Source organism: Danio rerio, chromosome 1, assembly GCF_052040795.2.
Source record: "Danio rerio strain M-AB ecotype USA chromosome 1, GRCz13ab, whole genome shotgun sequence".
Classification (NCBI taxonomy): domain Eukaryota; kingdom Metazoa; phylum Chordata; class Actinopteri; order Cypriniformes; family Danionidae; genus Danio; species Danio rerio.
Genome location: NC_141021.1, coordinates 20,255,398 through 20,268,453, shown reverse-complemented (window position 1 = coordinate 20,268,453; position 13,056 = coordinate 20,255,398). Strand labels below are relative to the sequence as shown.

The following is a 13,056-nucleotide window of genomic DNA, read 5'->3' as shown; positions in this document are numbered from 1 at the left end:
ACTAATATACCCTTAAAGTACTGAACTTGACCTTTTATGTACAAATGTGCACCTTTTGAAAAGGTATCCCTCCAGTGATCACCCTTGAAACTTCATTTCTGAGAGTTTAATGTACTTCTTTCAAACTTATTTTAGAAAAATTTGCGAACTCCAAATGTAAAAATGTCCATGAATTTAAAATGATATAGCTAAAAACGATTTTCCATTAACCTCGAATACGGCATTTTAAATAATCCCTGTTCTTCTGTTTTTTTTTTAGCAGCAGATATAGAATAAAAGGAAGACTAATGTCTGCAAATCATGGATGCTCTTCCACCTTAACTCCACGTCTCATCTCCATCACATCATTTTCAACAAGAGTTCATACGCAGCATTTATGATGCCCCAAGAAAATATCGACCTCTGGAAGTTCAAATGCACACCCCGAAACAGACGGCTCACCTTCCCATCCCTCTCTCTCAAAACACTGGCTAAAATCACCCTGGAGGACTGAAACGGTCCTCCGATCTGTACCTGTGCATGAGACTTGGCCACATTTAGAGGATAAAACACCACCCCGAGACCTGCTCCCAAAATCCCTCCACATACAAAATCATTAATTAAATGCCCAGCCTTTGACTCAACTTCAGGGAGAAATTCCTTAATCGGTCCACGCAAACCAAAAAACAAAGCATTGCTGGGACCATTTCTGATCAGGATCGGGACGAGGCCACGGTACAGCTCTAGAAAGCCATGTTGCTGTAGCAAAACACGGAAAATGTGTGCAGTGTTTTGAAAGTTCCCATGATGGCGAGGGTCCTGCAGTAGAGTTTGCACCCTCTCAAACGGTGTCAAAACTGCTTCTGCTGTTCCTGCTAATATTGCTGCAATGGCATCTCTTAACTGGACGGGGGCTTCGGGAACGTGAACCCTCAACATCCTGGAGAAATCCTCGTAGAGTCCGAACATAATTGCGATTGTGCTGCTTTTTTGGAGCAACGGTGGAAGGATGCCACGATATAGGGTTCGCAAACCGTCCCTCTGGAGCCCTCGCACGGCATCCCATGCATGCACGCCAAACAGCTGCTGGCGGAACAGGGCTTTGTGAATAGGAAATGTGATGACTATGTTGGCGAACGCTGCTAGAGAACCACACAAGTAGTGGTTTTGAGTCTGAAGAGACTCTTGGTCTTGGTCGCCGGAGGCCATGATTCTGGGTGATTGCAAGTCAAAGGTTGAAACTGGGGATCAGATGTGACTTCATATGATGCATTACATATAATGTGCTTCTGTAGAGAAAAAGAAAAAAAAAAACAATTTGCATTAATATTCATTTTCTTAAAAGTAATGAGTTGACTGTTTAAAAAAGTGTGTAAACCTATTTTATCTTGGAACTGTTTAGTTGATTTGACTCAAATTTTTATAATTATCCACAGTTCATTTACTTCATAATTTCAAATTTACTGACTTTAAGTAGTCAACTAATCAAATTAAAAGCAACTGGTTTACTCACTTTTTAAAAGTACAGTCAACTAATAATTTTTATAGTGTAAAAACAGTCTGTGTTATCACACAAAAATTTAAATTCTGTCATCATTTGCTCATCCTCCACTTGTAAACCTATTCTAATTTCTTTCTTCTTTTGAAGATATTTTGGAAGATTAAAAAAAAAAAATACATTTTTAATTTCCTATGCCATGGATGTCCATGGTGAGAATAGTATCTAACATCATTCAGAATACCTTCTTTTTGGTTCAATGGAAAAAAATATATTTTAATTTCATAAACATTTAGCACCACCTGAGGGAGATAAAATATGAGTAATTTCACATTTATGGAGTGAACTATCCCTTTAAATTGCACATAAATATAACAATTTAAACATTAAACTGGATTTTGTGAGCTATTAACTACAATATAATATTGAGTTAGGCTAAACAATATATCATTAGAGCATCGATATCGCAGTGTGTGTGTCTGCAATAGTCATATCGCAGGATTAGATTATTTATTAAAGATTAAAAGATTAAGATATTATTCATATTTTTGTTTTATCATGTATAAATTGATGAGCATGTTATTTACATTTAATTGTTCTATTTCTGAATACGGTTACACTATCCCAGAAAACCACAAAGCACTTTTTATTATTCATTCATTCATTCATTTATTCATTCATTCATTCATTCATTCATTCATTTTCCTTCGGCTTAGTCCCTTTATTCATCTGGGCTAGCCAAAGTGGAATGAATTGCCAACTTAACCAGCATATGTTTTACACAGCGGATGCCCTTCCTGCAACCCAGCACTGGGAAACATCTATGCACACTCTTTCACACACATACACTATGGCCAATTTAGTTTATTCAATTTACCTATAGCACATGTGTTTGGACTGTGGGGGAAACCAGAGCACCCGGAGGAAACCCACGTGAGCAGGGAGAACATGCAAACTCCACATAAAAATGTAAGCTGACACAGCCGGGACACCAACCAGTGACGTTCTTGCTGTGAGTCGCAGTGCTAACCACTGAGCAATGTGTTGCCACAGATTATTTTGCTTGTTATTTATTATAATTTATGCACATCCACTGAAAAAAACTTGATCACCCCAGTCAGTCGAATTAATGAAATCTTTCCAAATTTAAGTCATCTAATGAAATTATATTCATATCGCAGTATATATTGCAGAAAAAAACTAAATATCACAATGTCAGATTTTTTCAATACTGTGCAGATCTAATATTCAGTATAATTAACAAAAATATGTAACCACTGTAGTGAAGTTTTTAAGCTCTTAATCTTGTTCTGGTCTTGCTCTCACACTTGGACAAGTTCATTTTAAGACCACAACAGCAGTGATTTCACTAAATAGCTGTGTAGATAATTGTATAAAAATGTCAAATAAACAAGAATTTATATAACTCAGTTTAAGCAGCAGTTTTGAACATGAGCAACACACAGCTGTTTCTTTATTGATGTTTTTTCATTATATTTCTATATTCAGAATTGAGTATTCAAAGGATGAATCATTCATTCATTCCTTTTCTTTTCAGCTTAGTCCCTTTATTAATCTGGTGTCACCACAACGAAATGAACCGCTAACTTATCCAGCATATGTTTTTCACAGCAGATGCCCTTCCAGCTGCAACCCATCTGGGAAACATTCATACACACTCATTCACTACGGACAATTTAGCCTACCCAATTTATCTTTATCGCATATGTCTTTGGACTGTGGGGGAAACCGGAGTACCCGGAGAAAACCCACACGAATGCAGGGAGAACAAGCAAACTCCACACTAGGGTTGTAACGGTATGAATTTTTCACGGTATGATAATCGTCTAAAACAATACCACGGTTTGACGGTTTCGCGGTATACGGTATGTTACAAATGTTACAAAATAATAGAACAGTGAAGCAAATTTGACTTTTTCCATATAATATATTTTTAGTTACTATAAACAACACCACTTACAATGAACAAATAAAAATAAGAAAATAATAAATAATGTGTCAAAGTCCAAATAAAGTCCAAATAAACATGGTGCAAATCCTCAGTAAAAAATAGATATAAATATTTACTACACTATAAATAGTTACATAACGAAACTAGATTCAATATGGAACATCCTTAGGTTCTATGTGCCAGCATGGATTTGGATGTGGTTGTATGCAATGCAGACAAACAGCTGCATCTTCATTTGCGTCTTTTGAAAACAGCAAGAGCAGCAGTTCGTCTTAGCTGTGTCACTGTTTTGTCATGTTTCTGTGCTGCTGTGCATGCAAAAGTGCTTAGTATGAGAATTATTTCATGCAAAACGTTTTTTTTTTGCGTTTTATTTAGCCGCGCATAAATGTATGCCTTTCTCTCATTCCGTGTTGTTCAAAAAGCTTGGTCCACAAACAAAAGCGAAACCTATGCTTATTGGTTGTGATATAGCGAGTTTGAACCAATCTGGGCATGGAGGAGGGACAATGCATCAATGTATCATGTCTGATTTGTCCGGAGACACAGTGACGAGCGTTTCTTTGTCAAATCAGCGTTGTCAAATGTTGATGACGTAACCGCACTGATTCCGGAGCCTCTGAAAGTCCGCGAATGTTATGTGATACAGCACTGGAAAGCTGAGATTCTCTTCTTTATGCCAATCTTTGAATTGTATGAATCGGATCAGCGGATCAAAAGTTATTAAACATTTAAGAGCAATACTTATTTTTAGTCGCGGGCAACTGTCTCGGTCTTTAAGGGTTAAAACCGTTGATATGCAATTGTTCATGGTATGATAATCGTGCACGTTCAAATCGTGGTAAACCGTCATACCGGTATATTGTTACAACCCTACTCCACACAGAAACGCCAATTGACCCAGCCAAGACTCAAACCAGTGACCTTCTGCGAGGCGACAGCACTACCTACAGCACCATCGCATCGCCCAAAGGATGAATCTCATAATATTTACGTAACATATTATAGCATTATATTTGCTGTTGTAATTAATGTGTAAATGCTTCTAAATCTTTGACCAGTAGTGTATGAAAAACATAAAATTCATATAAAAAATATTTTGTCAAATAGTTTTTAGATTTTTAACACACAAAATACATAAAGATGAATACTGCTTACGCACCAGAACGTGACCATATATAATCTTTTATCATTAATGCTTTTTATTATGCATTACCTGCAACATATTTCACCAAATACCACATTTCATTTTTTACAAAAAATAAACTCACACCTTTTATTGATATTCATTCATTCATTTATTGATTTTCCTTCCTCTTGGTCTCTTTATTGATTTATTAATATTGTAAACTTTAAAACTTAATGTACACTAGTACCATTTCAAAGTTAAAGAAATGAATAAAGTAATACTTTTAAATAATATCAAATAAATGCTGTCATTTGACCTTCATCAAGAAACTCTAAAATATGAATGTTTGCACGAAAATATAAAAGGGCTGTATAGTTTTTGTGTGTTATAACTAAAATCAGTGTATTAGAAAGATTTCTGAAGTCACGTGAGACACTGAGGTAATGATTGCAGAAAATTCTGCTTTGCATCACATGAATAAAACCCCACAGTTCAAAGACATGCGATATAGGTGAATTGAATAAACTAAATTGAACAGTGTATGTGAGTGTGTGCAAGAGTGTGTGGGTGTTTCCCAGTGATGGGTTGTGGCTGGAAGGGCATCTGCTGCATTAAAAAAAAAATACTTTTTAAGTTCATACTTTCAATGTTCTTCAAGTTGATTTGAATTAAACAAACATACACAGAATAAATACAGGCAAGGCTTAAAGCTAATATACTAAACTGCACGTTTTTGCTGTTTAAAAAGAACCAGGAATATATATTAAAATACGTCAGTGCGATTGACTTGTCTCAAGATGCACAACAGTAATGTGTTTTTCAAAGTAATTTGTCTGAGAGGTCCTCTAATGGGCTCTCCAGCCCTCTGGCTGACAACCACCAGAGTATGTCAGGCATGAAAGATTTATGTCAGATATACACTTTAAACCTAAAGTAATCCACAACACTTAAAATATAGTCAAATTAAAATATAAATGCAACGTAACAATACATTTCACAGTGGTAATGAGAAAACTAGTAGGCTAAGCATCTCCATAGAGTTACAGACTAAATTTGCCCTTTAACGTTACTATCCAGTTATTTCTGTTACTCAAGTAATAGTGTACAAGTAATAAAATAATGTTTAATTTAAACAGCTTTCAACATATTTTTGCTATGTTGCACAGTTTCATGTCAGTCATGTCGGAGGATAACATGGTTACCATGGTAATTGTGGTAAAGGCGTGACCGGTGATGTTTATGACAAAGACAAATCATATTATCCGCAAAACATTTAGCGATCAAAAAATCATGGCATAACATAATATCATACAGCCAGGAAGAAAAATCGATTGACTATGATTATTTGAAGCTGTAAATATGAAGCATCTTTATTTGAAGACAACGGGTTTTTAGCATTCTGTAACACCACATCTCATTCAAATAAGCACTTTAATCAGATTACTAGTTTACCCGTTATAAATCATCTTTACTTCATAAAAATGACGAAATATCATCAAAAGCCATAGATAACCTGATGACAAATTGATGTGAATCGTATAAATACAGAAATCTCACCTCATGTCATCCGTGCGGGTTCACGCGCTTCCGTCGCGCACATGAAGCACACAGCACGCTCGCGCGCATCCCGCGCTCTGATTGGTTTAAGGATAACAATGATGTGCTGATCTGAGATCTGCTGACAATGCCATGGGTGGTTACCCATCCGAGGATTCCTCTGTGTGTAGGTGTGGTGGTCTTTTATTATTATATTTTAAAACATTTCTTAAAATATTTACAGACTGATGGAGATCACATGACAACATACATTGAAGAGACAACATGGCGCCGTTGTAGATTATTAAAGAGGTCTAACATTACATAAAATATAATGACTGAAGTCTAAATTGTAGACATTTGCACCTCTTTTTCGGGTTTTATTTAAACTTTGTAACAAAGACAAACCCTGTCAGTCAATTAAACAATTAACCAATGAATGTAATGGAACAAATGCTAAACAAGACGCACCTGGAATGTTAATTAGATTACACCTCAGCCATCTGCCAGCATTGCATGGCATATATAAGTGTAAAGTCAGAAGCTTGTGTTAGTGTCTCTTATCCCTCATCTGTTGCTCTTCAGGCTTAAGTAAGTTGTGTACTAAGTTTGGTTATGTGTTGTAATTTTTAGTGAGCTGTTTTAATTTATTTTATTCACATCCTCCTAGAGAAGCTAAAGCAAAACAATGTCTGACAAACCTGATGTCAGTGAGGTTTCTCATTTCGACAAGAACAAGCTGAAGAAGACCGTAACTCATGAGAAAAACACTCTTCCCACCAAAGAGAGTAAGTATGAGCTTCATGGAATAATCCTACTTTCTTATTTTAGCTAATTTTTGTTTCCTCCCAAATGCCATCTGTCTAGCCATTGAGCAGGAGAAGAAATGTGAGACTTAAATTAGCCATGTTGGATCTTCACCAAGGACTGGATTGCAGATCATGTGACTTTTTAAAAAGATGGCTCTTCCTACCACCAGTTACTATGGCCATGCAGGCTGAAGTTGGAAATTGACCCATGTGTTTTCAGATGATATCGATGATTCTGATAAAAAAAAAAATGCTGTAAAATCATGGATATTTAACTTTGTATAACTATCTGATCTGCTCTCATTTTGACCTTTGGTGAAATAAACCTTTGAAATGAATTCCTGTGTGTTGGTTCATTTAAGAACGGTGGAAAAAATAAATATGTTTTGAGCTTTGCTATTTGACAATTTCTCATTCTGACAAATTTGCCCCCCTGCCATATGGTAATTTTTTTTTAAAATGCGAAATTTTAATTGTGTTTTTTTTTTTTTTTTTTTTTTTTTTTCCCAGTGTTCCAAAGCAATGATCCTATGTGTTTTGAAAGATTTGGTATTACGAAGGAGTTTTGTGAAATGTTATAGAGTTTATGGTTTATTAAACTACTTGGGCTTTTTTATTTGGCTGCTTTTTTGTGTGTAACATTTGATAATCTCTTTAACAATCTTATTCAAGACATATTAAAATTGTCATAATTGCTAAAAGGCTTGAGTATTATGGGAATAGTGCTACACTCGAGCTACTATTTCACTTTTGTAAAGTCTTTTTTTTTGTTTGTTTATTTTTTATAAGAATTGAATGAAACACTCTGCAATATTATTTCATAAGTAAGCAACAAAGCTATTTCATAAATAATAATAAAAAGATTTGGTCCATAATTTAAGTTACTGTACAAAAATGTCATGTTTTGATCTTTTATTTTTCTCTTGCAGTCATCTAATCTGATTTTGTGGGTCAGATCACCAAGCTTGAACTTTGCAATACAGTGAACCATGAAACCTGTCACATGCGTTTCCGGTCTGCTGCATTAACATGTGTATGAATGGAAGACTATATGGAGAGTAGTGCAGTGTGAACTCTGCTTTTGCAGTGTGTATTAAGTATTTTTTCCATTATGCAAAATTCTTAAACGAAATCAGCAAGGTTTGTTTTAATGCTTAACTCCTGTTTTAGGGAGACAACAGGTGACATTTTCCACCATTTTATGTTTTAGCTTAACATGCTAACCTTAAACTGTCTATACCAAATGAAGTTTTCAAAAGTTAATTATGATGCATGTCTTTGGACCATGGGAGGAACCCAGAGAACCCAGGGGAAACCTAAATGAACAGAAGTAGAACTAGCAAACTCTACACAGAAACACCAACCATCCCAGAAAGGATCGTAACCTGCAATGTTCTTGCTGTGAGGCAACTGTTAACCACTGGGCTACCATGCCACCAATCAAGGAAAGAGAAAGAAAGAAAATGGAGGAGAGGGACAAGGGGATTCTTAAAGACGAAGATGACTGTATATAAAGACTGTGGTCAATTATAATGACTTAGGAATCATCTGATTGGAGAATCAGGTATTAGAAAATGTGGGTCCACCCTTGATCAATCATAAGCATGTGATCCTCTCGAAATTAGTTTCTAAATAAACCTTATTTGATGTATGATTCAGTAGGCAAAGACCATTCAGCAGGGGTGCCTGTGAAGGAGCAATTGGTAGTTAGGAAAGACAGGTGTGCTTGATCAAGCCAGGAGCTGAACCCCACAGGGTGTATCTCCAGGAACAGGATTGGGTACCCCTGCCATATGGTAAAGAACATACTTTAGCTCTTGTCCAGCTGCACAGCCAAGGAAATAGTAGTCTTAGCTTCAGATTTCACTTCCAAACTGTTGGCCAAAGATTGTATGCGTATGACACACAAGCTGAAAACACTTCAAAAGATCCAAAGTCATTGAAGTGTGTTTTGTGTGTTTTGTAATTTAAAGGTCTGTCTAAACAAAGCCATCAACCCACCTCATTTAAAAAGCAGTCATGTTTATGTTTACAACTTTGGTGAATAGTAGAAAGATAAATATATCAAGTATATGCTGTTTTCAATAGTATGTGTAGGGGCTAGTTGATTTGGTGTTTTCCATATCGCTTCTCGCTGGGTTAACGTTGGAGATCGTTGGCCTGATTCAGCATGCCGCTTTGGCTGAAGAGAGCGCTCTGACTGGATATTCAACAAAAATTGAAATTCAACAAAGCGAGAGTTTGACTTCAATAATTAAAGTCAAGTAGGAACACTAGAGGCGGGCTATAATTTCACTACATTTATTCCCAAATATTTTCAAACAATATGTATTGTTAGATTGTCAGCCATATTTGATGGGCAAATCCTTCCGTGGTGAATGACAGTGATAACGGTACTGAATTCTGCTTTATGCTTTGCAAGCGCACTTCAAGTGTTCCAGTTTCCCATTGTTAATCAGAAAACACATACTCCCCACTGGTGCGGAAAGACACCCTCATGTAGGTGCAGAACGCGATCTTTCATTTAGTTTTTCTCTATTTGGTGTGTTCAAGAGCAACTGTGGCCCGGACGAGTCCAGACATATGCCAACAGGAGACACTAACACAGTTGGGTTTGGTCTGTGCTAGTTGTTTGGGGTCAACTTGGTGTGCATCAACCTTTTTATATATATATATATATATATATATATATATATATATATATCAATGGTGTTTACCATTGATGGGTTACAGCTAGAAGGGCATCCGCTGCGTAAAACATATGCTGGATAAGTTGGCAGTTCTTTCCGCTGTGGCGACCCCTGATTTAGAAAGGGACTAAGCCGAAAAGAGAATGAATGAACGGTACATTTGTGATAAATCAGAGTATAAAGGTTTTGCATGATTAATGCACTGTTAACATGATTCAGGTGTCATAGAAGAACAATAAAATGACATTTCATTAAAAGTTTGGTATTGTTTTGAGCATGATCTAATGAACTTTAATATTTGGTGATAGTTTATAAAATTCAGCGAGGATTTTGATTCTCTGTTTTGGACCAAAATAAATCTTGCATTATTATACTCTGTCTTGCATGGGAGTTGAAAATCCCATTTTTGGAAGTCAAACACAGGCTTTTTGTTAAGATAAGGTTTCTTGTGATCAGTTACCCATTCTTCTTGAGTTAACTTTATTATTTTATTGAGTTCGATGACACTTAGCTGGTGTTGAACCAGTCACTAGGGCAGGGTGGGCCAACCCTGTTCCTGGAGAGCCACCTTCCTGCAGATTTCAGTTGCAACCCATATCAAACACACCTGCCTGTAATTATCACGTGGTGTTCAGGTCCTAATTAATTGGTTTAGGTGTGTATGATATGGGTAGCAACTGAAATCTGCAGGAGGGTGGCTCTCCCGGAACAGGGTCAGCCACCCCTGCACTAGGGTGATCTGCTTCCTGTTCTGTACTGCAGAGACCAAAATGGCCCTTAATCAAGGTGATTCTGATCACAGGTGTCACCTCAGGTATCAGTGTCTGCTTCGTTATGTCCCCATAATATATTGCACTTTATTTTACATGCCTCAGAGATGAAAGTATTCGGAAACTGGGTACAATTGTAAAGGATAAACAGTTGCAATCAGAATTATTAACCCCCCTTTGATTTTTTTTCTTTTTAAAATATTTCCCAAATGATGTTTAACAGAGCAAGGAATTTTTCACAGTATGGCTGATAATATTTTTTTTCATCTGGAGAAAGTCTTATTTCTTTTATTTCGGCTCGAATAAAAGCAGTTTTAATTTTTTAATAAACTTTTTTAGGTCAATATTAGTAGCCCCTTTAAGCTATTTTTTTCTCAATAGTCTACAGATCAAACCATCATTATATAATAACTTGCCTAATTACCCTAACCTGTCTAGTTAACCTAATTAACCTATAGTTATGCCTTTAACCTATAGTTATGCCTTTAGAAGTGTCTTGAATAATATCTAGTCAAATATTATTTTCTGTCAACATGGAAAAGATAAAAATAAATGAGTTATTAGAAATGAGTTATTAAAACGATTATGTTTTGAAATGTGTTAAAAAAATCTGCTCTCTGTTAAACCGAAATTGGGGGGGGGGGGGGTAATAATTCATGGGGGCTAATAATTCTGATTGCAACTGTAACAGGTCAACATTTACCTTAAAAGTACAGAAGCATACAATTAAGGTAATGTACACTTGAAAATGTATCACCCCAGTGACAGGTTTTGTACCTTTATTTCTAAGATTGTATGAATTACCAGATGTTACAAACAAGTATTTATTTACTTTTTCTGTTTACCAAACTTTTATTAAATACCAATTTAAACAGTTTTGCAACATCATTTCATCTTTTAAATTCATATTTGTAATAGGAAGATATACAATATTACATTTGTGCATACATTATTAGTCAGTACTGAAGCCAAATCTGGAGCTTATGCAACAAAATAACTTATGATAGCGGTCAAAAATTCATAAATTAGAAAAAACGAATTTAAAAGATAGGAAAAATAGGAGCAAAAAAATAGAAAAAAATAGTTGGAATATTGTAGCTGTAATTGTTTTGCAATACTTTGCTTGAATTTAAATATAAAGATGTTCGGTGACTAAAATACACTTTTAAAAAATATATCTGTTTAATAAATCTGTAAAAATAGTCACGTCTTTATATAGTGTGTCACATAGAGAGAGAGAGAGTTTTTAATATATGCAATAAAGGTCTGGGAAGCGTAATAATGATTTCATAAGCATATTTTATTCACCGAGGCATGCTATAGCTGTAAGTGGTACTGACACATTAGTACAGTGCCTGGCCTGCAGTGGTTAAATAATTGAGATGTGCTGTTTTCACTGCCTGCAGGCCAAAAGAGATGTGCCAGACATTTACAGCTTCAGTGTGTGTGACAGTGATGGAGCAGTGTCAAACACACTCAGAGCAAAAAATAGCAACCAAAGGATGTTTCTTGAACATATGGCAAATATTTCCTCAAAGGAATATATTTATACAAATACATTGAGAAGATTTCACATCACTCACTACACTGTAAATTGTCATGACAAAGTAAATAAAGAATAATCACACAGTTATAATACAAAGATAGCATTTTGTCTGAATAATTATGCTGTCTACCTAAATTTTCATATAAATTGATGTGGCCAAACAGTTTCCTTGGTATTTCAGCCAAAATAAGGCATAGGCAGATTGTGTGCTCAAGTTATTATTATCATTGTTTATCATTTTTAGTTGTCACTAATAGGCTAACCTTTTTTGTTTTGCACAACCCTTTCTGCACTACATCTTTCCTTTTACAGGATCATGTGCAGTATTTCATATGAAAAAATACCATCAAATTAGCAACTTGATAGCAAAATTCGGGGGCAATCACATCATTCATTTGAGCAGACATCCCATGCCTGAACTTGAAATGAACTTGCATTTTTATTCCAATGCATGATAACAGTAAATGGAAAGTATGCAAATATTATCATCCAATATAGACCACAAGTCTGTGTATCCATGCCATTCTTTGAGTTTCTCACACAGTCTTTGAATTCCATGCTTATTTACAACACACACACACACACACACACACACACACACACACACACACACACACACACACACACACACACACACACACACACACACACACACACACACAAAGCAATTACAGCCATATGGCCAAAAAATGCACCTTTTGTACTTTAATTTTTTAAATAAATGTATTTGTTATATATATATATATATATATATATATATATATATATATATATATATATATATATATATATATATATATATATATATATGTGTGTGTATATATGTGTATGTATATATATATATATATATATATATATATATATATATATATATAATTTGTTTAACTTTTTTAACTAAATGCTGAGGAACGCTTACATCACAATATAAGTTCGGTCAAATCCTGATATCAATATATAGCACTATTTATGCAAATTTCAATCAATTAATAATTTATTTACATAGACTTATAAATCATATATTTAAAGCTATTTCATGCTTTATTTAAAACGACAGGACAAATTATTCATTTAAAATGTAGAAATATTAAATAGAGGTTAAAAAAACATAAAGCACTTTTCAAATTTTA

The 13,056-nt window shown here is 35.1% G+C and overlaps 1 protein-coding gene and 1 long non-coding RNA gene across 2 annotated transcripts; one reads left to right on the top strand and one right to left on the bottom strand.

Moving 5' to 3' along the window:
• Positions 1-247: 247 nt before the first annotated feature.
• slc25a51a (solute carrier family 25 member 51a) lies at positions 248-6,168 on the bottom strand. The gene is made up of 2 exons (NM_200755.1): positions 6,136-6,168; positions 248-1,268 (listed from the first exon to the last, which is right to left on the bottom strand). Exon 2 carries the CDS (start codon positions 1,186-1,188, stop codon positions 340-342), a length of 849 nt encoding a protein of 282 aa, NP_957049.1. The 5' UTR covers positions 1,189-1,268; positions 6,136-6,168; the 3' UTR covers positions 248-339.
• A 495-nt stretch (positions 6,169-6,663) lies between these two features.
• On the top strand, positions 6,664-7,261 carry tmsb5 (thymosin beta 5; the record flags this gene model as incomplete). The annotated part of the gene is given in 3 exon segments (NR_015622.1): positions 6,664-6,705; positions 6,785-6,902; positions 6,982-7,261. It is a non-coding gene; the product is annotated as a thymosin beta 5 (long non-coding RNA).
• Positions 7,262-13,056: the final 5,795 nt, after the last annotated feature.

What these genes read in the sequence shown, in the direction of transcription:
- slc25a51a (NM_200755.1), bottom strand. Translation starts at nt 1,188, where the DNA reads ATGGCCTCCGGCGACCAAGACCAAGAGTCTCTTCAGACTCAAAACCAC.